The sequence below is a fragment of the Euleptes europaea genome, chromosome 17, assembly GCF_029931775.1.
Source record: "Euleptes europaea isolate rEulEur1 chromosome 17, rEulEur1.hap1, whole genome shotgun sequence".
In the NCBI taxonomy this organism is placed as follows: Eukaryota; Metazoa; Chordata; class Lepidosauria; order Squamata; family Sphaerodactylidae; genus Euleptes; species Euleptes europaea.
Genome location: NC_079328.1, coordinates 22,231,035 through 22,257,666, shown reverse-complemented (window position 1 = coordinate 22,257,666; position 26,632 = coordinate 22,231,035). Strand labels below are relative to the sequence as shown.

The 26,632-nt window shown below is 48.1% G+C and overlaps 2 protein-coding genes across 2 annotated transcripts in view; both read right to left on the bottom strand.

Moving 5' to 3' along the window:
• The window catches only part of VAC14 (VAC14 component of PIKFYVE complex), a 144,306-nt gene extending 140,193 nt beyond the window's left edge, over nt 1-4,113 (bottom strand). Inside the window, exons 1-2 of the mRNA XM_056862668.1 lie at nt 4,003-4,113; nt 342-492 (exon numbers count right to left, since the gene is read on the bottom strand). Of these exons, the coding sequence (XP_056718646.1) occupies nt 342-492; nt 4,003-4,106 (255 nt within the window). The 5' untranslated portion in view covers nt 4,107-4,113. The remainder of the gene's footprint in view (nt 1-341; nt 493-4,002) is intronic.
• A 4,306-nt stretch (nt 4,114-8,419) lies between these two features.
• HYDIN (HYDIN axonemal central pair apparatus protein) overlaps nt 8,420-26,632 on the bottom strand; it is a 216,389-nt gene continuing 198,176 nt past the window's right edge. The window contains exons 73-84 of the mRNA XM_056862322.1: nt 25,773-25,994; nt 24,633-24,802; nt 23,534-23,732; nt 22,577-22,732; nt 19,130-19,410; nt 17,897-18,116; nt 16,840-17,052; nt 15,441-15,604; nt 14,565-14,715; nt 12,854-13,084; nt 11,078-11,302; nt 8,420-8,908 (exon numbers count right to left, since the gene is read on the bottom strand). Of these exons, the coding sequence (XP_056718300.1) occupies nt 8,420-8,908; nt 11,078-11,302; nt 12,854-13,084; nt 14,565-14,715; nt 15,441-15,604; nt 16,840-17,052; nt 17,897-18,116; nt 19,130-19,410; nt 22,577-22,732; nt 23,534-23,732; nt 24,633-24,802; nt 25,773-25,994 (2,721 nt within the window). The remainder of the gene's footprint in view (nt 8,909-11,077; nt 11,303-12,853; nt 13,085-14,564; nt 14,716-15,440; nt 15,605-16,839; nt 17,053-17,896; nt 18,117-19,129; nt 19,411-22,576; nt 22,733-23,533; nt 23,733-24,632; nt 24,803-25,772; nt 25,995-26,632) is intronic.

Genomic DNA, 26,632 nt, shown 5'->3' with positions numbered 1-26,632 from the left:
GAGAATTGCAGGATCCAATCCAGTGTCTCCCACTGTGAATGGGCAACCAAGATAAATACTCATAATTGGGTATTCTGATCCAATTCAGTGAGAGAGAGATGACTCTGGGTTCCGAACCTCACACTAATCATTGGTGCTGAGGATAAATGAACTCAATAAGCCCTCTTCCAGTCCGCCTCCTTTATCCTTAAGCTGCAGACAAAGTGGGCATTACCAGAAACCAGTCCCCTTTCCCCACTTAGTTATAATGAACTTCCCTGGGGTGACAGGCATAGTCCCCCACCATCACATCCACAAAAGGCTTCACCTTTATCTGTGAGGAGACTGAGTTCAATACCTACCTTTCCAAGAGCAATGGAGCAGGCTGCCAAGCCTATAAGACCCCCTTTCCGGCTATGTGGGTGTTGGGAAAGTGCAAACTCCTGTGACAAAATCTGAATGACGTGCTTGATCTGAGCTGTGCTGTTCTGAGATACGAATTCACGCACCAGCCTGGGAACCAAAGAGAAGTATTTTCAGCACCATGCTGTGTCTCGTTTCACCTAGAGTTGACATAGATTTCTTAAGACTTAATCAATAATACAATACCCCCAACTCAGTGCAAATTACAAAAAATTCTGCAAGGGCATAGCAGCTACCTTCTACCAAGAAAGACAAATGGTCTAGCTTGCTCACTTTTATATAGTCTGACGGCAGCTCTCCCAATTTTCAGGCAGAACTTGCAACCTGAGACCTTGTGACTGGAGATGCCAGGGACTGACCTTGAGACCTTCCATAGCTAAAAGATAGGCTGGACCAGCCAATTCCCAGAAGCCATCACTTTGAGCTTCATCCTTAATTGAAAAATGAATATGGTAGAGTAGACGAGGGTGAACCAGATCCTCAGGAGCAACTTCCTCATCAGAGCAGCTGTTTATGGATCTAGCAAGTTTGGGAGCGCCATGAAAAAGAGCAAGGGGATAAACAGCTAGAAACCCCAATTTATATAGGGCGTTAAGCTGGCTAATTCTCCCACCTCACTCTTTCTCTCTCCTTTAGCTGACTCTTTAACAGACCCGGAAAGTCAAAATGGTGTACTGGTTCGAGCGTCAAGCTCAGATTATGGAGACCCAGATTCAGATCTGCACTCGGCCAGGAAATTCACTGTGTGACCTTGGGCCAGTCATTCTTTCTCAGTCTCTCATTCTGTACTACTTGGAGCCCACTCAGGACATTTGGAGAGAGATGCTATTTCTCTTGCTTTTGGGCTAGTTTACAAACTTATCTTTTCCTGCAATGTTAGGGAGGCCAACAAGGATGCAGAGTCAAACTCCCCCCCCAATATTTCTTCCACAATTAGCACAAGCCACTTGCTTTGCTGTTTGCATGCAAATTCAATTCCTCTCATCTCCTGTTGGATTGTAGGTGAAATAAAACATCTTCTGCCAGACAGAACCAACCACATTGATCTTGGCAGACCAACAGTTTGAGTCAGCAGAATGCAGCATCATGAGTAAGATTCCTAGACAGCATGGTATAAGGATTAGAACAGGGGTATCAAACATACGGCCCCTTGAGAGCTCTTATCTGGCCCATGAACCAGGCAAGGCAGCCACCCCTGCCCAAGTCCCAATCTGAGCTGGCGAGGCATGGCTTGGCCAAGTGACATTTATGTCTTATCTGGCCTTTGTAACAAATGAGTTCAACACCCCTGGACTAGAGGAGAAGATTAGAATCTTGGAGACCCAGGTTCAAATCCCCACTCTGCCACAGAAGCTTGCTGGGTGGTCTTGGGCTAGTCACAAACTCTCAGCCTAGCCTACCTCACAGGATTGTTTTTGAGGATAACACAGAGAATAATTATATAAGCAACTTTAGGTCCCCAATGGGGAGGAAAAGGGTATAAATTGACATGGGTGAAGTTAAAGTCCAGACTATACCTGCAGCAGAACCAGGTGAAGAGGAGATGTCAAAGTGAGCTGTACCACAACAGGGGAAGAATAACACTTCCCCCTCAAGTTCCCTGACCGTAATAATTCATGCCATCGTATTCCCTATTACTACGTATGGGTGTGAAAGCTGGACAGTGAAGAAAGCTGATAGGAAGAAAAAAGATTCCTTTGAAATGTGGTGTTGGAGGAGAGGGTTACGGATCCCGTGGACTGCCAAAAAAACAAATCAGTGGGTTATAGATCAAATCAAGCCTGAACTGACCCTAGAAGTTAAAATGACCAAACTGAGGCTATCGTATTTTGGTGACGTCATGAGACGACCAGTGTCACTGGAAAAGACAACCATGCTAGGAAAAGTTGAGGCTAGCAGGAAAAGAGGAAGACCCAACAAGAGATGGATTGACTCAATAAAGTAAGCCACAGCCTTCAATTTGCAAGATCTGAGCAAGGCTGTCCAAGATAGGCCATTTTGGAGGACATTGAATCACAGGGTCGCCATGAGTCGGAAGTGACTTGACGGCACTTAACACTCGCATGCAGGGGTTACCGCACTTTGTATTCCCAGCGATGTATTAAGAGTTTGAAAATGTGGTTTTTGGATACCACGGCTTATAAATGGTTGGAAAACGTCTTCACAGCTAAAGGGGCCAAACATATAAAAAAAGTATTTTTTATATGTATTCCCACCAATGTATTGTGTGTGTGTTAAGTGCCGTCAAGTCGCTTCCGACTCATGGCGACCCTATGAATGAAAGTCCTCCCAAATGTCCTATCTTTGACAATGTATTAAGAGTTTGAAAATGTTATAAAAAATACTGTTCGCAAACTACATCGTCTAAGACAGGACATTTGGAAGGACTTTCATTCATAGGGTCGCCATGAGTCGGAAGCGACTTGACGGCACTTAACACACACACAATACATCGATGGGAATACATAGAAACTGCGAACAGTATTTTTTATAACATTTTCAAACTCTTAATACATTGTCAAAGATAGGACATTGTGGAGGACTTTCATTCATAGGGTCGCCATGAGTCGGAAGCGACTTGACGGCACTTAACACACACACAATATATCGGTGGGAATACATAGAAACTGAAAATGTTATAAAAAATACTGTTCGCAGTTTCTATGTATTCCCACCGATGTATGCTGTGTGTTAAGTGGCGTCAAGTCGCTTCCGACTCATGGCGACCCTATGAATGAAAGTCCTCCCAAATGTCCTGTCTTTGACAATGTATTAAGAGTTTGAAAATGTTATAAAAATACTGTTTGCAAACTCTTAATACATCATCAAAGACAGGACATTTGGGAGGACTTTCATTCATAGGGTCGCCATGAGTCGGAAGCGACTTGACGGCACTTAACACACACACAATACATCGGTGGGAATACATAGAAACTGAAAATGTTATAAAAAATACTGTTCGCAGTTTCTATGTATTCCCACCGAAGTATTGCGTGTGTGTTAAGTGCCGTCAAGTCGCTTCCGACTCATGGCGACCCTATGAATGAAAGTCCTCCCAAATGTCCTATCTTTGTACAATGCATTAAGAGTTTGAAAATGTTATAAAAAATACTGTTCGCAAACCCTTAATACATCGTCAAAGACAGGACATTTGGGAGGACTTTCATTCATAGGGTCGCCATGAGTCGGAAGCGACTTGACGCCACTTAACACAGGCACACAATAATTCCCAGCCAGCGGGAAACTGGCACCGCCAGCAAAGAGCTGGACCAGAATTTTTCATGCTGACGTTTTCAGCTACTGGCCTGGTGTTTTCAATCGCGCCAAAACGTTAAGAAAACGACCCCCCCCCTCCGTCCAGAACTAAAGACTCCAGCCCATTCTAATCCCGCCGCCTGTCTCGACCGAGGCCTAAGTCTGCAAAGGGCGCCAGGAACGTGAGGAGGAGGCGGCGGCGGCGGACGGGCTCCGGGGGCTGCGGCCCCCGGGAGGAGGAGCGGCCGGCGGGGGCGCCCCGCTCTCCATCCCACTCCCCCGGCGGTTTCGCGCCACGGAGGAGCCCCCCACCCCACCCCACCCCACCGCCCTCCCGGGTCTTACTTCTCGATCTCGAGCGCCGCCACCTTCCTCTTCTCGTAGAGCTTGTCATTCAGGGCCCGCACGATGCCCGGCGTGAGGGGCGCGAAGTCCTTCTCGGGGTTCATGGCGCCGCCGGGGGGTGGGGGGAGGCGGCTGGGGAAGGAGAGAAGTCGGGGCGCTCACGGGACCGCTTCCCCCCCGCGTGACGGCACGGGCGGAGCGTGAGGCAGCCCGCCGGCGGCTGTGGCGGAGGAGGCGGCGCTCAAGGCGACGCCATCTTGAGTGCGGGCACAGGGGGAGCCTGCCCGTCCGGCAGGCTGCTTCCGCCGACGGCGCGGCCCCATTGGGCGAGGAAGGCCACGCCCCCTCCCGCCGGCTTCGGACTTCCGCATTCTTGGGCAACAGCCCGCAAAAACCGCGAGCCTTGGTGGAGGATCCGGTGCGTCTGCGCAGAGGCAGCCTTTTTATATTGCAGAGGAAATTCTGCTTGGAGCTGGTGGGGTTTTATCTCCACTTTGAGGAAGGGCTTCAGCCGCCGTCTCCGGGAGCGTAGCCTGGTTGCCAACTCTAGCTGGGGAAATTCCTGGAGGCTTGTGGGCAGAGCCTTGGGAGGATGGAGGTCGAAGACAGGAGGAAGCTCAGCAGGGATGTAATGTAATTTTGGGGGTTACCGCATTTTGTATTCCCAGCGATGTATTAAGAGTTTGAAAATGTAAAAAAACATCACTTTAAAAGGGTTTTCGGATACCACGGCTTATAAATGGTTGGAAGACGTCTTCACGGCTAAAGGGGCCAAACAAAGTGCGAACAGTATTTTTTATAACGTTTTCAAACTCTTAATACATCGGTGGGAATACACAGAAAGTGCGAACGGTATTTTTTATAACATTTTCAAACTCTTAATACATCGCTGGGAATACAAGTGCGGTAACAGCCAGAGTCCATCTTCCGAAGTTGCCGTGCTCTCTGCAGTCTGGAGAGCAGCTGCAATTCTGGGAGACAGGATTGTCCAGATGGCCAGGAGAAAAAGGTCCTGGCCTTTTACTGGAGCCCGAATGCACGCAAATAGGCAATTGAAGCTTTTCGTGGTATAGTGGTAAATCTCACCTGGTATTTGCTACAGATAAAACGGATAGTAAAAAGACAGCTAGAGGGAGTGGTTTGGAAATTAATTCCAGGCAACAGCTGGAAGCTGGCAACCCTAGCACAGCCAGCTCCTGTATGCTGGGATGGGCGCTGCTTAGCTGACATCCAGATACGGATGCTGAATGACAGGCTAGGTGCCATCGTGCCTGACCCCCCCACCCCCAGCTCTGCTTGTCGCTGCTTCTGCACACAATACCTCTTTCTAACAAGATATCACATAGACTGCAACAGTAAATAGGGGCATCTTGAAGACTAACAACATTGACTCCTGCATGAGCTTTTCTGAGTCACAGCTCACTGCCTCAGATGCTTGCAGGGTACCTTAGGTAAATGCATTCATGTTCACAAGCTGCAGGCGGGGTGTACATGAGAGGTTACAAAGACCCTAAAAATATCAAAAGAGTGATTGTTTCAAACTGCCCTCTTTGCAACACCTTCCTCCTCATCTCTTCCTCTCACACACATCTCACCAAAATTCTGTTGTCCCCAGTCTAATAGAAATATTTCTGCCTAATGGATGAACACTTCAGTGAATCTAAGGAAGTGAGCTCTGACTTGCAAAGCTTATGCTGGAATAAATGTTAGGTTTCCATTTGACACTGGACTTCTGCTGCAATAGACTAACATGACTACCCCACTGGAATTATACAGACCACAACGAGCATCACACCGTTTCTCCTCTCCCTCCACAGCACCCCATTCCATTTCTTTAATTTATTATCCCCTCCCTGCCTAACAAGTGTTCTGCCCTATCTCCTTATGCACAAATATGCACCAATATAAGCATCTCACACCCTTCCCCCTTACCCGAAACTGCACTTGTAAGTTTTCTTCTATATCATTTTAAACAACTTTGTTTTGTTTTTTTTGTTTTTTTGCGAATACAGCTGCTGGGACTACTTTTTAGACAAGAACAGCATATGAGGAATTCTTAAAGCCTTTCCTCCTCTGCCATTTTTTTTAAGAAAGCCACCCAACACTGCTTTTCATTCCATTAGGAAAAACGTACTAGGTACCCATAAGTTCCCCCCACCCTTCATGGAGGCATGATCTGGGCTCTAATGGCAACCTCCCACCCTCCGTGTGCGTCCTCTGTTCCTTGTTCTTGTGATGCTCTCCTGTGTATGTTCTGCCTTTTCATTGTTTTATGTTCACATGAGCTGGAAGTATGGGAATGCTGCCGGATGCTGCTATTGTGTATAAACTGTTAAGTGGCTCAAGGGCTGGATAAAATACTCCCTTGGGCTGAATTTGATTTATGCAGCTGCATTCTGTAGGAAAGACACTCTACCCCTTGTTAATATAGGCCATTCGTGGTTTGGCCTGCAGCCAGTGAAAGGCTGTGTTGACCTACAGGCTGTCTACACTTGGGTTGGTGGACCAAGCTGCTGGAATGGACTGGTGTCGCATACCACTGCAAAGAGCACCTGGTAGGGCTTAGGATGCTGAAAGGGCCCCAGTTGATCTGGCTGTCTGTGCTTCTAGTCTCAGCTAAGGATTTGGTCGAGGAGCAGCTACTGTTTTAACATAAAAGAGCTTTGAGGAGATGAGCTGGGAGCTGTGCAAGGCCCTGATCCCTCTCCCTTAAATCGGGCAGTCCTGTTCACCTGTTCACCACCTTAAGGTTTTAGAACTGTATTATATACTATCAATGTGCTCTCAAGCTTCTCTTGGCAGCCATAAGTTCCAGCAATGGGCGTTTTCTGTCTTTTTTTTTTTTAAGCTGATACTCTCTGGATGCCGGATTATTTTAACTAGTGTTAGAGTGTGCATTTCCACAACTGGCCTACTAATACATACACTAGAGAGAAAGAAACTCATGACAGTAGCAAAGACTAATAGGAAGAAGAGTTGGTTTTTATATGCCAACTTTCTCTACCACTTAAGGAAGAATCAAACCGGCTCACAATCACCTTCCCTTCCCCACAAGAGACATGCTGTGAGGTAGGTGGGGCTGAGAGAGCTCTAAGAGAGTTGTGACTAGCCCAAGGTCACCCAGCGGGCTTCATGCGGAGGAGTGGGGAATCAAACCTGGTTCTCCAGATTAGAGTCCATCACTCCAAACCACCGCTCTTAACCACTACACCACACTGGCTCTCCATAGTAGGATGATTCCAACTGAACAGACTAAGGGTATAGGACAGTCTCCGCCCAAACTATCCAGCCCACCAGTTAAATCTGCCTCTCAAGCGCTGGTCTCTGTGCCCCTACTGTCATAGATGAGACAGTTGGTGATTAGGGACAGAGCATTTTCTGTCTTGGCACCACCTTTGAAATGCCCTCCCACTTGAGGCTCGCCTGGCACCTACTTTACTTGCTTTTAGGCGACAAGCCTATCTTTTTACCCATACTTTTAATTAAGAGGTTTTATCTTAAGAGATGTTAATGTTCTGCTCTGTTTTATGGATAGTTTTTATGCTGCTTGTGTCTAATGGCTTGTTTTCTATATTGTGGGTTTTAGTTGTAAGCCACCTTCAGCAGGATTCTGAAAAGGCGGCATAAAATAAATGAAACAGATAAAACGACTGTAAATGTTGTCTCTCCTCCTTATGTGACTGACTACTAGTTCTACACCATCTCAGTCCCCTGTGGCCCAAGCTGATGACCTTCTTAACCTGTTCTGCCATCCTGTCTCAGGTCATTTTATACCCAGTAACACCCCTTGTTACAAGTTGGCAAGAGATTTGCACAACCACAATACCTGAACAGACCCTTTTGATGACGAGCTTGGGAATACAGCTGCCTCTTGATCTGATTCTCCCTCAAACAGATTCTAGAATCCTGCTCAAGTGCTGGTCCTGACAAACATTCCAACACCCCTGTTTTATTTAATAAGTTTATTCCAAAATAAGATTTTATGTAACAAATGAGCCTTGCCAAAAGGAATGTGAAACTCTGTCAGATCCTGGGCTTTCAGGTGGCCTAGGCGACATTTTGGGCTGTTACTTCTGTTAATTCATTCAGTCATTACAGCCTTGGTTGAAAGAATCTTTAAGATAGGAAGGATGCTCCTAGGGTAGTGCATGCTGCCCACCTGTGCAAGAGCAACTTCCATGTACTTTAGGGGGGGATCTTACCTGTGCAAGGCCTACAGAACACACCCTGCAGTCCTTCCTGCTTGTCCTGGGGGCATTCATCCACAGTGGGCTTTTTCTGTTCTTTAAAAGAAAAAGCTCGAAGCAAGGGATGCATCCCACATGCAATCAGACACTAGGAACCAAGTTTCAGGGGGCTTTCCTTCCTCAAGGGCAAGGCTTGAACAAGAGGGACAACTCTACGAACCTCAGTGAGCTCATTTCTCAGGCATGATGCCCTTTAGATAGTAAACCCAGAAGACACCTGAGCCCACCCCAGTCGCACGTGGGCAAGAGACAACCAGCTTGCTGGTGATGGTGACTTTGGAGCCACCGGGATGCGGATCAAAAGAGATGACAATTGAGGCAGTTTTCTTGGGGCGGATGTTTTCCGGGGCTTTAACAGTGAAGGCTGGGTTCTCTACAGCATAGGAGAAGGTCATAGGCTGCAGGAACACATTCTTGAAGACGATGGTCGTGTTGGACCCAGCTCTGATCTGGAAAGGCCCCTGAGGCTTGGGGAGAACTGACGTGCCAAAGAGAGGGATTGTGTAGTCGCCCCCTATGGCGGAGGAGAGGACAAGAGTTCCCCTTGTTTCACCAAGCTGGCAAGGTTCAAAGGTCACCTCCACGCTGACTTCCGTGCCTGTTTGAGATCCTGCAGCTGCGTTGATACATTTGTCTACGTGGAAATCAGGGCTGTCGATCTGAAGGGAGAAAACACGACAGGGTTACTATCTCAGTAGCACAGAACAAGAAGAAGAGTTGGTTTTTATATGCCGACTTTCTCTACCACTCAAGGGAAACTCAAACTGACTTACAGTCACCCTTCCCTTCCCCTCCGCACAACAGACACCCTGTGAGGTAGGTGGGGCTGAGAGAGCGTGACTTGCCCAAGGTCACTCAGCTGGCTTAATGTGTAGGAGTGGGGAAACAAATCCAGTTCACCAGATTAGCCTCCACCACTCATGTGGCGGAGTGTGGAATCAAACCCGGTTCTCCAGATCAGAGTCCACTTCTCCAAACCACCGCTGGCTCTCAAGTAAACCCACATATTAAAAATCCCAACAGCATTGGGTTGTATTACACAAAGCACTGTCCAGCAGACTAGGGAGACTAGGGAGAGCCAAAAGAACTTAGAATGAACTTATGTCCAGGCTCAATAGCTAATCATCTGGTTTCTCCATAGCTGGCCAAGTACTCGAATAAGATTAAGCCTGGCCAGAGACTGTCCTTGTCCCATGGAGCAACCAGGCAACCAACTATCAAACAACTGATTTCTTTTGTTCTGAACAAAATACCTGACAGACATTTAAACCACAGCTGTAAAGTTTGGTCAACTGATTGATTAAAAAATAATCCAACTAAGTGCTGTTATGAAACTGGCTGGCAGGCTTTAATTGTTTAAAACAGTATTACCAGTTCTCGTTCAAACCAGCAACCGGCAGATGCTGCTGCCTTCAGTGCGTGAAAGAGAAGAGGAATGCCTCTGGCCAGATGATGTCTCCTGCAACACATGCCTGCACTCTCTAAACACAAAAAGGGTGCTCCTTGAGCAGCAGAATGGCATGGTTGCTAGGAGTGCTTGCTTTCGTCAAGAGTTTGTGCGTAAGGAGGACTCTGATATGGAGAACAGGGTTTGATTCCCCACTCCTCCACATGAGCAGGCAGAGGCTAATCTGGTGAACTGGATTGGTTTCCCCACTCCTGCACACAAAGCCAGCTGGGTGACCTTGGGCAAGTCACTCTCTCTCAGCCTCACCTACTTCACAGGGTGTCTGTTGTGAGGAGGGGAAGGGAAGGTGATTATCAGCCGGTTTGAGTCTCCCTTAAGTGGTAGAGAAAGTTGGCATATAAAAACCAACTCTTCTTCTTCTTCCTTTCTAGGCTCAGCTAAACTGGCCACTTCAGTCTCCCTTTCTGTAACATCTTAACTGGATTACTATAATGTGCTCTGCATGGGGCAGCCCTTGAAGGGAACTTGGAAGCTTCAACTAGTGCAAAATGTGGCCACCCTTTTCTCACAGAGGTGGGCCACTAGGAACTATTACATCAGTTCCTAGACCAGACATTAGACTCCGTCTAGACATAAGGAAGAATTTTCTAACAGAGCAGTTTCTCAGTGGAACAGACTTTCTCAAGAGGTGGTAAGTGCTCCTTCCCTGGAGGTTTTTAAGCAGAGGCTAGATGGCCATCTGTCAGCAGTGCTGATTCTAAGACCTTAGGCAGTTCATGAGAGGGAGGGCATCTTGGCCATCTTCTGGGCATGGAGTAGGGTTCACTGGGAGTGTGTGAGGGAGGTAGTTGTGAATTTCCTGCATTGTGCAGGGGGTTGGACTAGATGACCATGGTGGTCCCTTCCAACTCTATGATTCTACCACTCTTCTGGGTGCCTATGCTTTTCCTGGCTCAGTTCAAGGCACTGGTAACAAAACAAAACAAAACCACCTTCAGAGCATTTCACAGCCTGGGGCTCACACATTACACTACAGCGACCTCGGGCTAGTCACAGTTCTCTCCGAACTCTCTCAGCCTCACCTATCTCACAAGGTGACTTTTGTGGGGAGAGGAAGGGAAGGAGATTATAAGCCGGTTTGATTCTCCTTAAAAACAGTAGAGAAAGTAGGCATATAAAAACCAATTCTTCTTCTTCTATTTCTGATAACGTTACCCGCCCATAAAAGATAGGGTACTGGGACAGGAAGGAAGGGCAGGCACCAGGGCACATTTCGCATACCACTGTCCTCAATCATGGCCTGGGAGCCATTTTGTTATTGAAGGGTCAGATTCAGCACTGGCTAGTACCCGCTGTGAGTTAACTTCACCTGGACCCTCACAGCAACTGACATCAAAGCAGAGGGCCCTGCCCAACTCACTTTGGTGGCATACTCTGTCTTCTGGCGGGTGTAGTTGACAAACTTGGTGATAAGGTTCTGGCTGCTGCCCAGCATGGTACAGAAGTGAAGGGCCCTCTCTGGCCGGGCTGGTGTGGATTTCAAGATCACGTCGTACTGGAAGGAACCCAACTCGTTGCTGTTCAGGGTCAGCCGCCCAGTAGTTTCTCCAGGCCTCATTGGTTGGAATTCGAAGGTAAGCACTCCCTGAGAAAAGACAGAGAGCAAATTATCAAGGCAAGGGACACTTGCCCTTGGAGGATCGCCATCCAGGAAATCTGCACCCGTGCCACATTCTAAAACCATCTCTCTAGCAGCCCTGGGCAGAAGTATGTTACATGAGCATGTGATGAATAGGAGTTGTAACTCCCAATGGGACTGGGATGTAGCATCTCAGAAGCAGTTCCCAATCAAAAAAACCAGAAGGTCAGTGTAGAGGCAGGCACCAGCCAGAAGTAACAAAAGATTAAAGATGGGATAAGGAGAGAGTCATACAGATGAGGCCAGAATCTAACAGCTGTCCAGATAAAAACTCAGGCCTGAACTGGCAGGATTTGTAGCCAGGACAGCTTAGGTAAGGGAGAATCAAGTGCAGGCCAGAGCCCAGCTAGAGCCTGGGAACGCAAAACGCCTCCCCCCCTTGCACTCTGCACTCTCAAATGGTTTGCAGAAAGAGCACCAGAGCACAGCAACCTTCAGACTAAGTCCCGGCTACCCCTGAGACCGCTCCATCTTCATGCACCCATTGAACAAGAAGATACTAAACTTGCTGGGATTCCTTTCAGCTGCATTCCAAAGTCTTCCTTAGACTTTGAGGCTAAGAAGGAAAAAGATCAGTGTACCACACAAGTGAGGCTCAAACCCCCCACTTTCTCTCAGCTTACCCTACCTGACACGGTTATTGTTAGGCTGACAGGTAACTCCTGCGTTCCTTGAGGGAAGAGTAGGGTGATGTAAAACTAAATAAGGAATGAGAGTGAGGAGGACACAGTTCAGAAGCCAGAAAGAAAATTCCCTTTTCTGCTTTCAGGTCAAGAGGGAAGACTTGATGGCAAAGAGAAAGTGGGGGGGGGGAGACGTTTTGGAGAGGACAAGAAGCAAGACTGCTTGGTAGAGGAAACAGCAACAGAAAAAGCAAATTTGTAATGCAGAACAACCAGAGGAAGAACGTGATTTATGCTAGTGTTCAACTGACAGCCAGCGTGGTGTAGTGGTTAAGAGTGGCGAACTCTAACCTGGAAGAACTCTAATCTGGAAAACTGGGTTCAATTCCCCACTCCTCCACATGAAGCCTGCTGGGTGACCTTGGGCCAGTCACAGTTCTCTCTGAACTCTCTCAGCCCACGTGGAGGCAGGCAATGGCAAACCACATCTGAATGTCTCCTGCCTTGGAAACCCTACGGGGTCGCCATAAGACAACTGTGACGACCGCACACACACACAATGTCAACTAGCGCCAGTGACAGAGGCGAGATTGAAAGCTGCCAACCAATTGCCACAAGTCTGAGAGGAGACATAAAAGAGGAACCAGGAGTCGGTACCAAGAGTGTAGTGAAGAGGACATCCAGGTTTCTAATGCATTGAGAGGAAAGAGAAAACCCCAGTAGCATCCCTGCAGTGACTGCAGAATGAGCATTTTCCCTTTAGGCTCAGGACTGGCTGATCCAGCTAAACTTGGCCCAGTGAGCATGCATGTCATGCCCCCCTCCCTATAGCTGCTCATACTCTTGGCGGGTCCCTTCCAAGGTGAAGTCCTACCTCAGACTGAGCCGGGACGATGATCTGGGGTGGCAGGCTGATGTCAGGCACTTTACAGTCTGTGTTGAAGTTCACTGGGTACTGCAGGGGGTTTTCAACCTTCAGGGTGGAGGAAATGCTTTGCCGGACAGAGGTGGTCAGCTCAATGGTGCCAAGAGGACCACAGGGGATGGCCTTGAAAGTGATCAAGTAGAACAGGTACTCCTGCGTCACCTCATTGCGGAATGTCACCTGCAATCACAGGGGGATGCAACAATCAGTCTGTGGAGCCAATTTGAAACAGAAAGCAAATTCTATTCCCACCCCCTGTCTAATGTCAAACCAAAGTTAGCCACTTGGCGTTTCAGATAGGGTTGCCAACTCCAGCTAAAGACATTCCTGGAGATTTGGGGGCGGTGCTTCAGGAGGGTTTGGGGAGGAGAGGGAGCTCAGCAGGAATGCCGTCCCATAGAGCACCTTCCAAAGCTACCATTTTATCCAGGGGAGCTGATCTCTATCCTCTGAAGAACAATTGCAATTCCGGAAGACCTCTATGCCCCACCTGGCGGTTAGCAGTCTTAGTTTCAAATGCTGAGGAGGGCGGGGTTTGGGGAGGGACTTCAATGCCATAGAGTCCAACTGCCAAAGCGACCATTTTCTCCAGGTGAATGGATCTCTATCGGCTGGAGATCAGTTGTAATAGCAGGAGATCTCCAGCTAGTACCTGGAGGTTGGCAATCCTATGTAAGCATTCCAACTGCAAATATTAGCATCACTGACAAAACTGAACACTCCGTTTCTTGTGAGTAGTGGAAGAGCTGATCCCAGAAAATGAGCTAAAAACAGTTCCAGTTGTTATTTTAAACATTTATACACGATCTTTCTGTGTAAAGATGGTCGAGGCCCTACCATCGGCTGTTTTAGAAGGTAAATATAAGAAGATCCCTAGATCAGAGAGGTTATGTCCGTGTGGAACAGGGGACATTGAAACCATCAAACATGCACTGATATGTTGCCCATTCTACCACGAAGTTAGATCAAACCTTATTCCCCCCTACTTGGTAAATTCCCTGATGAGTCAGTTGAGCTTTTGGCAAAGAAGCTCCTATTAGGAGAAGACCCTCAGCTTACGCTCCAAACTGCCAAGTTCTGCGCTGTTGCTATTAAAATACATAGAGCCTTATTAGAGAATGATTGTTAGAATATTTTACAATTTTATCACTTTTAATGTGATAATTTTAACCAGGGGTTGCTTTATTGACCTTACACCTTTATATGTACGGGCAGTCTGTGATTCTGCGGTGCAAAACTATTGTGTTTGGAAATTTTGATGTGTTGGCAAGTGATCGGTCAGTTGACCATATTAATAAACTTGACTTGATTTGTGTAAAGATGGCAGCCAGGCCGCTAATTCTCATCAGACAGGTGTAGATTCCACCGACAAAGGGCCCCCCTGACCGTGAAACACTGACGCAAAAATACTTTTTCTCACAAAGCTCCCAGAGCCCCATCGGCCACAGAATGGCCTTACTTATGGTGATATCTGTGGCGCCTTCTCTCCACCCGCCCCCCACACACAAAGAACCCAATGAAAGGCTTTCTGGTAAGGGAGAAACAATGGCATTCAAAAACGCTGCTGCCTCAACTTTTTGTTGGAATGAAATCATGCAGATCCCATTTACCGGGTACAAGGTTCACCCCAGACAAAACCTTTGGGGAGATGGATCTCTACCTTTACACAGTACATTCCTTCCTTGTAAGAGAAGAAGTTGAGCTTGTGATCCTTCTTGGCAGAGGCGGGCACATCAATGTAATCCAGGGTTTTCAAGGTGGTGGTCACTTCCAGCCGTTCCGGTTTTATCATGTCTAACGTGACACGGAACCTGGGAGGGGTTGGCAAGGAAAGTGGGTGCCGGCTTCTCACCTCCCTTTCCCCCAGGCAGACAGCTGACACACATTGCTACACCCAACCAACCCTGCAGACAAGTATCTTCCCTCCTGCAGGCCAAAGCTCCTGCTTTTTGCATAGAACCAAAACATAGAAACCTCTCCCCTGTAGGGCTGGGCTCTTTCCAGTAGGCCTCTGTACCTGTGCTTTGGGGGCTAAATAGGGTTGCCAGGTCCCTCTTCACCACTGGTGGGAGGTTTTTGGGGTGGAGCCTGAGGAGGGCAGGGTTTGGGGAGGGGCTTCAATGCCATAGAGTCCAATTGCCAAAGGGGCCATTTTCTCCAGGGGAACTGATCTCTATCGGCTGGAGAGCGGTTGTAATAGCAGGAGATCTCCAGCTAGTACCTGGAGGTTGGCAACCCTATAAGAAAAGTTGGCCCTGAAGTTCCATCAGGAACTGTCCTGATGGGAAATGGAAACAAGGCCTGGGGAAGACAAGGATCGCTGCCTTGGGGGACATGCCTGTCCGACCTGGAATTCAAAGGCAAGAAGAGGAGGAGAACTGAAGAAAACAGGAAAGACCTAGCAGTGAACAAGGCCTATATCAATCTGGAAATAAATCCTGTGAAATCAAGGCTGAAATGGGTTCCTCTGCTTAGCCAAGAAGGGAGAAATGGAAGTCCCAATCCCAAAACAATATCACCTCCCCCTTCCTTTTACCTCTGTGGCTTGTTGAGCCAATTGGAGATGGGAAGCAGCTCGGTGTAGGGCGTTTTACACGGAACTTCTCTCAAGAAGTTCCCTGTAGACTTGGGAGATTCCGTGGTGCCTTGCAGGAGGTACAACAGCCCTGTCCCATCTGGGAGTGGGAAGAAGATGGAGCCCTAGAAGAAAAGTTCACAGCATATCCAGTCCCCAATATGGCCAGACTACCCCATGAGATGCAACTAGTGTGAACAGCCTCCTCAGAACGATCAGGTCCACTTTAGAGTCCAAGACTGTGACTTTCATGCCATAACTTCCCAAGCCCGGTCTTGGTGCAGGAAACAGTGCTGCCCAAACCAACGTGTCTCCTTTTTTGCTGGCACCACCTTTTGGTGGTGGTGGTGGTGGTAGTGGTGGTGGAGAAGAATAATAGGTTTTTATATGCCGATCTTCTCTGCCACTTAAGGCAGACTCAAACCGTCTTACAATCACCTTCTTTTCCCCTCCCCACAGCAGACACCCTGTGAGGTAGGTGGAGCTGAGAAAGCTCTAAGAGAGCTGTGACTGGCCCAAGGTCACCCAGCTGGTTTCATATGGAGGAGTGGGGAATCAAACCCGGTTCTCCAGATTAAAGTCCACTGCCCCAAACCACCGCTCTTAACCACTACACCACGCTGGCCCGACAACCGTTGCCCCAGACTCAGAATCCGCCCTGAGCCAGTTTGCTGGGGAGGGCGGACTACAAATTTGAAAATAAAAATAAATAAATGATCTGCCAAATTCTATAGAAATCGCTAAGCAAGAATGGAGGTGGGTTTGGAAAAGCATTGTTGAGACTGGGCCTGGACACTCCAGCTCCTCAAAGGCAACTTTCTGGGCTATACTAAGGCTGTTTCCATATGATTGTTCTGCTGATCTTGAAGACATGCAGCTGCCTTTTACTGAGTCAGACCCTTGGTCCATCAAGGTCAGCTTCCAATTTTAAAAAAAGTTTTTAGGTCTGTGCTGTGGAGTTATTTCCCCTTATACCTCTATGACAAACAGTACTAGTGATTAACTTTTAGAAGAATGAATGAGTGAGGAGATAGATCATCACAATGCTATAGCGATCTAGCAATTCTTGATTTTTTTTAATGCCCTCCAGTGAGTTGGGAGATTGATGACCACGGGGGGCCAAGGCCAGGGATGTGCAGGGAAAACTGCTGTGTGGACACTCGGTTGCCACTGCAAAAAGGCCTCTGTATTCACAGCAACAACAAGAGTGACACAGAGAACTGGCTTCGTGTGGAGGAAGCCAAAGAGTCCCTGTGCCCAAGTTATAAGGCTAGATTTCTGTGCAGAGAGTGCCCTGACCCCCTGGGAACTTTGACCAGGAACCCAAAAGCTCTTCCTCTTCCCTCTACGGCTTGCATACCTGATCCTTCTTGCCCTCCACGTTCATGGAGAGGGGCCGGTAGGTGATTTCGTAGGGCTTGTTTTGCTGGTGGGCTTCCACCCTGATGAACTCCGGGCCTTTCCACTGCTCACCCTCAATGATGGGCCGCAGGGTCCATGGCTGGTTTGACCGGTTGGATAGCATTATGGTCTGTGTATTCTTTGCACGCACCTGGCACTGGAAATTAACCACCTGCAAGAGAGAGTTTTTTTGTATTCTTCTCCAGATGGTCCCGCATTTGGGTTCTGAATGTGCCACAAATAGTTTCCTAGACCTGGCACCCAGTCTAAACCACTGGCGCTCAGAACTAAGCAGTCTAGACCTCCTTCCTCTCAGGTGCCGTTTCATGGCTGGCTTCCCAAGTCTAATCTACCTGTACTGAGAGGGAAGCAGGCCAAGCCAAGAGGCTTTTGACTCCCCCCTTGGGAGCCAGGAGAGCTGCTGTACAGCTTCCACCAGAATGATGGGTGTGTGGATCCAGTCTTAGAACGTACTTCCCAAGCTGTTTCCCACAAAGAAGTCTGGATTTGAACTTTCCAGGACGACAGCGGCCCTTTTGGAGAAAGGCTATGGCCATTTATACTGAACAGCACGTTCCAGGCTGAAGTGCCCCACATATTTTTTTGAGTTTTTCACGCTGAACAGTCATTTAGGAAGTGACTGTGAAGCCGGCACATACTTGCTTCGCATTTCTTAGGAGCCCCTTTAATGCGACCTTTTGTGTTCGCTCCACCTACCCACCCCGCCTCGAAGAATCCACTCAAGGAAGCAATGCAAAATCACAGCCGCGCGTTAGCTATGCAAGCAGCAATCGCTAATGGCTATGGAAATGAAGGAACGAAGGAGCAGGCGAGTGGGGTGTGTGTGGAATTTCTCCTTTTGCATCGGGACCATGATTAGGCATTTTAAAGGCCGCATTTTAAAAAAGAACCTTGAGTCAGCATCAAAATTGACCCTGCATAAATGGCCTATGTGTCCATCGCTGCAATTTCAACAAGGCTGGGGCACCCCTTTCCCTTCCCCTGCCAGCAGTCACCTCTTTTACTGGGGGGACCCCCACGCAGCATCCACTCAGAGTGAGCTTGAGGGGCTCGATGCCTTGGATCTGGCATTGCAGGTTCTCATAGCAGATGTCCTGGCTCAGTTCGCAGGGGTGGAAGGTCACTTCAAAGGAGACGTCCATCCCTGGAGAAATGTAGCCTTCCACAGGCTTGATAGAGAAATCTGGCTTGAAGCGCCTGACGTCCCATTTAAATCTTGTCAAGGAAAAAAATAGGAAAGGAAAGCCATTTGAAGATATTCCTTGATATTGGGGCAGCCATAAGTGCTGGCTGTTATCATACAGCAACACAGACAGTCTCCCTCACCCCCCAGAAGCAGCCCCGGAAGTGCTCTGCAATTCCTTGGTTAGTCTCGCTTGCCCCCACTCCCTTTGAACTGTTTCAAGATATACAGCAGGGAGAGAGGGAAAGAAGGTAGTTGGCAGGAAGGGGAGGGACCACAGGCTGAAAGTTGTTGCATTGCGCAGAACAAGAGATGCAGATGTGAGTAGAGACTTTCTAATTGGACGAACTAGCGCTGGTGCTGGAGCAGGCAAGTGTCTCACGGGTCATCTTCATGAAGAAGATCTAAGTGGAACTAGAAATAGCTCAGCCATCTGCCCCCAGGATGTGGGATAGTGGAGATGGCAGAACAGGATAGGTTTGGGAGAGGGTTCCTTTGGAAGTGGGGATGGACCTCAAGCCAACTGCTGTTGCTTAAGAAGAGTTTACTTTAAATTTTTTCCTGCTGCCCTCGTTTTTTGGAATTTTAATTTTTTTGCCGTAAAGTCACATCTGACTTATGGCGACCCCTGGTGGAGTTTTCAAGGCAAAAGACTCCAGAGGTGGTTTGCTATTCCCTGCCTTCGCCTCATGACCCTGGTATTCCTTGGAGGTCTCCTATCTAAATACTTGCCAGGGTCGACCCTGCTTAGCTTCTGAGATCTGACGAGATCAGGCTAGCTTGGGGTATCTAGGTCAGGGCAGGGGTTTGTTTTCCCCAAAAAAAGGAGTAAAAAAAGAAATCTGTGACAATCAAAAGCTCTCATATACCACAAAGTGTTTTCTTTCCAGTTCTTTCTTTCCTGTGGAAGGTTACAAATGAGCATGGTATTACGTTGGGTGGTCTGAGGTGGAGGGAGGCTGGTCATGTTCAGTACAAGGTACAGTGGGAGCAGAACTGGGAACGCCAGGTGAAAAGAGCAACCCGCAAGGACTGCTGCATTTACCCTACTCCAATGTCTCCTGTATTCTGCATCGTGATCCGTCTGGATGCCTGGCTCCGCAGTACCACTGCGCCGAAAGGGATATGAGTCTGGTCCAGACTGACTTCAATGCCCTGGCAGCAACCTTGCACAGCAAAGAGGGACTGCAGAGTTCCATGGCACTCGAGGAGGACCTCCTCTGTGAACGGCAGGATGCGGCTTTTCGGGCTGAAAGTCACCTCCACGCGGCAGGTGCCACCTTTGGGCTTCAGGCTTATATCAGTAGATGGAGACATAGTCAGAACCTGCTCCAAAGAGAGGAGGGTTTTTAGAGCTCTATATGGTGGCAGCGGAGCATTCCCACAGCTGCTCAACAGCCCATAGCTCCACTCCCATTTGCCTTCTAATTCAGGGTTGGGCAGGAGACAGATCAGGGTCTACCAGCACATCCTGGGCTGAGTTGTCTTAAATCCTCTAAAGCTGTTGACTTAGAAGCCCCCCCCCCGGAGGGGGGTCTTCATTGCCCCACGTTCCCTGGCTTAAATGCTATTCTCAGGCTGTGCCTACTCTTCTCCCCTTCCCGATTTCCCAAAAGTGTCCATTTTATGAAATACCCCTGTAGAAGAAGAAAACAGAGTTTCACTTACCTGTAACTGTTGTTCATCTGGTGGATCTTCTATGCAGTAACACACTGGGGACTGCGCAGGCCAGCCACGGATAAGATTTGTCAGCTTCTAGCAAAATCGAAAGTGAGAGTGCTCCCCCTCCACTTGGGGCATGCAGCCTTCCCGCCCAGCGGTCACATGACCCAGGGGGAGGGAGCACTCTCCCCTCCAGTTCTCCAACCTGCTGCCACGGAGCCCCCCACGTGTATTGCGGAGAGGTCCCACAGCGGGGAAGGAGGGAGGGATGTGTTACTGCATAGAAGATCCACCAGATGAACAACAGTTACAGGTAAGTGAAACGCTGTTTTCATCTGCGTGGCTTCTATGCAGTCCCACATTGGGAGAATAGCGAGCTCGGTTACCCGGATGGCGGGTGTGGGACAGACACCGAAACAATGACTGCAAGACGGCACGTCCCACTGCTGCCTCTCTAGATGAATACACATCGACCGTATAGTGCTTCATGAAAGCAGAAGGGGTCGACGACGACGCCTTTCGACAGATGTCTCGGAGGTCGATTTTAGATGAAAAGGCGACGGAGGCAGCGTAAGCTCTTGTGGAGTGCGCCTTGATCATGTCTGGGCAATCCACGTGTGCTCTCTCATAAGACAGTCTAATGGCTGAGGTAATCCACCTGGACAGAGTCTGCTGGGAGGCTCGGTGACCCTTACGGTGGTCGCTACAGCAATAACATATTAATGTTTTCCCTGCAAACAAGGTTCTTTGTAATAAGAAGGGAGGGCCCTCCGTACATTTAAAAGTATAGAGCCCTCTCCGCATCGGAAGAAGGGGTCGGCAATAACACGGGTAAGACGATACCTTGTGTAGAAAGAAAGCTCGGGTTTCAACACCACTTAATCAGCGTGAAACTTAGTAAATGGTGAGGAACGACAAGGAGCCGTTAAATCTGTGACGCGACTGGCCGAGGTGATTGTGACCAGACAGGCAGTCTCATAGGATAGCAAAGAGAGGCCCCCGTTGGCCAAAGGCTCTTACACAAGGAAGGCAATTCTTCTGTGACAATCGGACTTAATTATTTCTTAAAGAGAGGAGCCTTCATAGACTCCATAATGAAGAGAAGCTAAAGACACGTTCTCTCCCCGTGGCGGCAGAAAGAGAACTGGAGGGGAGAGTGCTCCCTCCCCCTGGGTCATGTGACCGTTAGGTGGGAACGCTGCATGCCCCGAAGGGAGGGGGAGCACTCTCACTTTCGATTTTGCTAGAAGCTGACAAATCTTATCCGTGGTTGGCCTGCGCAGTCCCCAATGTGGGGCTGCATAGAAGCCACGCAGGTGAAGAGTTGGTTTTTATACGCCGACTTTCTCTGCCACTTAAGGGAGAATCAAACCAGCTTACAATCCCCTTCCCTTCCCCTCCCCACAACAGACACCCTCTGAGGTAGGTGAGGCTGAGAGAGTGTGACTAGCCCAGGGTCACCCAGCTGGCTTTGTATGTAGGAGCGGGGAAACAAAACCCAGTTCACCAGATTAGCCTCCGCTGCTCATGTGGAGGAGTGGGGAATCAAACCCGGTTCTCCAGCTCAGAGTTCACTGCTCCAAACCACCGTTCTTAACCACTATGCCACGCTGGCTCTCATACCTTATGTGGAGAAGAGGAGAACAATTTAAGCGTCTTTGGGTCCCCAATGGAGAGAAAGGCAGGGTATAAATGAAGCAAACAAAATGTGACTGGCTATGCTTCCCCAAGTGAGCCATTTGGAAGCTGGCTTGCCTTGGAAGGAGATGTTTTGCAACTGGCTCTAGTCAGTCGACCCTGAAGCTTCTCTCTCCCCCTCCCAAATTAGACCCTGCTATAGCTGAGGCCCAGTTCTCAATGAAGTGCATCTGGACTGGACTATTTCAGTAGGAGCACATATGGTTGAATGCAGCTCCAAACCAAAAAAAAAACTCCTCCCACAATCACTCAGGGAAATCTCATCAGCCTGCGGCACTCCATTCACCAAAACCAGATTTCAATGCATACACATAGGGTTGCCAGGTCCCTCTTTGCCACCAGCGGGAGATTTTTGGGGTGGAGCCTGAGGAGGGCAGGGTTTGGAGAGGGGAGGGACTTCAATGTCATAGAGTCCAATTGCCAAAGCAGCCATTTTCTCCAGGTGAACTGATCTCTATCAGCTGGAGATCAGTTGTAATAGCAGGATATCTCCAGCTAGTACCTGGAGGTTGGCAACCCTACATACACATGAAGCTGCCTTATACTGAACCAGACCCTTGGTCCATCAAAGTCAGTATTGTCTACTCAGACCGGCAGCAGTTCTCCAGGGTCTCAGGCAGAGGTCCTTCAATCCACCTATTTGCCTAGTCCCTTTAACTGGAGATGCTGGGGATTGAACCTGGGACCTTCTGCATGCCAAGCAGATGATCTACAACTGAGCCACAGCCCCTCCCCTACAACATGGTGCAAGAGAATCAAGCTATGCAGGGACACTTAGCATAAAATATATGCTTCATACCCCATTCTGATAATCACAACAGTCTAAACACTGATAATAAACAATTAGTTAAAATAATGGGGTGGATCTTACCACTCCACTGAACAAAGTTTATTCACTTATGTACCTGCTCAAGTTTAAAGTCTTCTTTTTCCAACCTCAGTGGCTCTTCTGTTGGAGGAAGAGCCATTTAAGTTGGAGAAAGGCAACTTAGAGGATGGTGGATCCACCCCAGTAATTTTTTTAAAATAAGCAATATAGCAGGAATTAAAGTTGAAATTTAATGGAATTGAATCCAAGCTACAAATGCTAATCAACATGAGGGAATCCCATGGCAGGGTTGTAACGCCTTACCTTCGCTTCTTGCAACTCTGGCATAGACGACATAAAACTGAGGTTGAAGGAGACAAAGCAAACACTGTTGTTCACTAAGATGGCTGTCTTCTTCACAGTGTGTCCTGGGGGAACAGCTCCAAATTTCAATACTTTGTTCGGAAGCTGAACATTGATCTGCAGTGAAGGAAAAGACACAGCAGGGGTTGCAACAGCAGAAAGCTACACATAATGGTGAAATGAATGGTGGAATTGTTCACGTGACAATCAATCGAGAGGAAAAGAAGAATAAGAGCAGAAGACAGGTGAGAAGGAAGGATGGACCATGGTGCAAATGGCAGAAGGATCTCTGTTTATATCACAAACTTCATTTTTTTCCGGCAAAGCAAAGCATGATGCAAATTATTGTGATTTACTAGATGTTCAGTTTTGCCATAGGCAGGAACACCTCAAAATGGTTGAGTCCTAATGGTATTATTGCCCCAAAGAAGAGTTGCTGCTGTTCCTTCTTGGAATGTCACACACATGAACACAGGAAGCTGCCTTATACTGAAATCAGACCCTTGGTCCAGCAAAGTCAGTATTGTCTACTCAGACTGGTAGCGGCTCTCCAGGGTCTCAGGCAGAGGTCTTTCACATCACCCATTTGCCTGGTCCCTTTAACTGGAGATGCCGGAATTGACCCTGGGACCTCCTGCATGCCAAGCAGAGACTCTACCACTGAGCCACATGTCCTCCTCACTAGATCTCATGATGCCCTTTAAGGACAGTCAACCTCCCCATTGTCTCCCTTGGGCCCAGAGTACTTGCCATATGGGAAACTCCTTCCAACACAGACTTGGTTTACATGGTCAGAGATACCCAAGGGCTGATCTTCGGGCAATTGGTTTTTAAAATCCCAAAGCTGAAGTCATGACTTTGCCTTCCATAAGGATAGATTTTTGGAGCCTAAATTCTAGGACTCTCATACAATCTCACCTTCATCTCAATTCCCTTCCCAAGAACTTCAACGATCCTTTGGGAGAGCCCATTGATTTCAAAGGTGACGGCTTCATGGTAGGAAATGGCCTCTCGGGGGTAGAAGGTGAATGGAATATCTGTTTTTCCTCCGGGATTCAGCACTTCGCCATGGAAAGCCACCTCAAGGTAAGGCGTGCTGGTGAACAAGCAGTCCAGGCTGTGAAGAGACCAGAGAGACCACGACCAACATTACTAGAGACCATCAAAGAAGCCCTTCGGCTTGGCTACTGACTAATAGGTCTGAGCCCTGTTTTGTTTCAGAGATTTAGTGGAAGGTGACTTCACCTTCTGAAGCAGGGTGTTTCCAAAAACAAACCAAAAAGTATCCCATTCAAGAAAACAGGTAACTGTCACCAGTTTGACTTGTGAAAATCAAGGTAAATTTGTCTCTTTGGGAGAAGTCCTTCACTGTCAGCAACAAAAGCATTGTTGTTGTCTCTCAAAGGACAAATGGCAAAATTCAATAATCTAATTAACCGTCACTTAGTCCGTGTAACCTGCTTCAGTCTATTTGTTGGCTTTATTTTTAATAGCATAGGGATCAGCAGTACACTGGTAACCCCTCTCGGTTGATCTTCACTCTCTGTTGTCTGGTGGTCTCATTACCCTTACAATGGCGTCCTATCTCTGCAAATGCCCTTCATCCTGTGAGGTCTTTTATGCATGGCTATTTCACTCACCATCACCCCTCCAATGACTTTGGGTCTTTGTTCTGATTATGCATGCCATTTCCAACCATGAGAGATCAACTCACTCTCTCCCTGCATTTCCCCGCATTTTGAGGGACCTGTTTTATTTCGAATTTGAAAAAGCAGGCAAAACGCGGGAAATGCGGGGGGGGGGGGGGAGCAAGGCGACCTCTGATGGTCGGAGATTGCATGTACATTCGACAGCTGGTTCTCACAAACCCACGGACTCGTACCTCCTTTCTGACTCTTTAGGCTGCTTATGGGACAGCATCATAATGCTGTCAGTACTGTGCATCTTACACTTGCCCTTATGCTAATGTGTGCAGGGAAGGCCCGGCTCAGCCCTGGCCAATGGCACACCAGCTTACCTTACAACTCTGTCAGCCTTATTTGTGACTGTCAAGATTCGTTTGGGAATGGTCATCCCAGCATGGTAGATGAAGCAGTTTCCAAAGTCCACTTTGGTGAAGGAGAAATGGATGCTGGGAGATACAGCTGTACCTCGGAGAGCACAAATAAACATGGGGCCATGGCTGATCTGTGAGGAGAGAAACCACCAGAAGCCAGGTTGGCCTTTTTGACAGGACAAGCTATTTTAGGAGGGACAGAAAGGCAGGGAGGGACATCTTGGCCAACTGCGGCACCTTGATGAACAATGCTTTTTTCCCTTTCCTGTTTTGGTATTGCTATCACTGGGACCTGTGGCCTGTAATCACTGTGTTTGGATGAGCCAGCTGTGGAATATTGGACCAGCCTGAGAAAGACAGTTTGCTGTCTTGTTTCTTTGTTGGCGTATTTATATTGACTTTGTCTTGTTATTATGAGATGCTTTGGGGAGACATATTTCCTGTGGTTCAATGGCTTCTGACTCACAAGTAAAGAGCCAGCTTCTTGCCTCTTTAGACAGGCTTCCCTTGGTTGTTTGGTCAAGGGAAAACAAAAGGATGAAAGAAGAAGGAGGAGGAGTTGGTTTTTATATGCTGACTTTCTCTACCACTTAAGGGAGACTCAAACTGGCTTACAATCACCTTTCCTTCCCCACCCCACAGAAGACACCCTGTGAGGTAGGTGGGGCTGAGAGAGTGGGACTAGCCCAAGGTCACCCAGCTGGCTTCATGTGGAGGAGTGGGGAAACCAATCCAGTTCACCAGATTAGCCTCAGCCGCTCATGTGGAGGAGTGGGAAATCAAACCTGGTTCTCCAGATCAGTCCACTGCTCCAAACCACCGCTCTTAACCACTATACCACGTATTCCTCTCAACCATTCATAGCATTCTGTTGAAGTTCTACAAAACAGGCTGGTTTCTGCAAACACTGAGTAGCTAGTCAGAAATGCTCTATGAACGACTGACATCACAGATCCTAAGTTTCATCAGAGATGCAGCCTAGGGGGACCAAACCTTGCTTTCCTGTAGTATCACTGCAGTCCCCTATCGAAAGTACCTGCAGGGCTTAGAAAACTTCCTGGGAAAACCAACATGAGGAAAATGCCACAAACCCTTTCTTACCTGCAGTCTGAGTTCAACATCCTTTAAGGTACATGTTTTCAGTGGGTGGAATGACAATACGCTCTCCGTCCTTTCCCCGACTTCCACTATGCCACTATTTGGAGAGATGGCAAAATATCGCTGCAATTCTTTGGTGTTGTGGAACTCCCAGGTGAAGGTGAAGTTGAATTTTCCAGTGTTGAGGATATGGAAGGTATACTGAGCATAATCATTCACTTGCATCTGTCCAGGGAGCAGAGGGAAGGGGAAGCATCAATAGTCCAGGATTACCGCAGATCCACTGAGTACAAGCCCAGCCTGACTGCCCAAGACTCTTAACACCTACTTAAAAAATTAAACTAAACCAAACTATAAACCCTAGTCATTTAACCTTCTGATGTCAGGGAAACTTCCAGACTATAGGAGCTTTGTTGAGTAGCATCCACGCACCGTCCCCACAGGAGATGTTCAAAGCAACCTCAGCTTTACTTCCCTTTTGCCCACGGATAAAATCCCCAAAACTGATACTCAGGTGCCATCTTACAAAGGCCGCTTGTTTAGAGGTGGAGGTGGCAGTGGTGGGATGGAGGTTCCACCACATTATCTATTAACACTGTCACATATTAAATCCAGTTCTCGACACCCTGGAGAGAATAGATGGCTCAGGGAAAGTACACAGGTACTTTTAGGTTGTTAGCACAAGGCCGATTTGTCTTGTGATCCCCCCCCCCCCCCATGTAGCGATTTTCCCGGGTCCACACACACGCCATCTTCGGTCTTCGCATCCAATTCACTCCCGGCATGATTTACCCGAGTGCTTTCCAAACCCCGTCTTATCACGAAAGTGAATTCACATTCGCGATAATTCCGGCTGTTTGGTC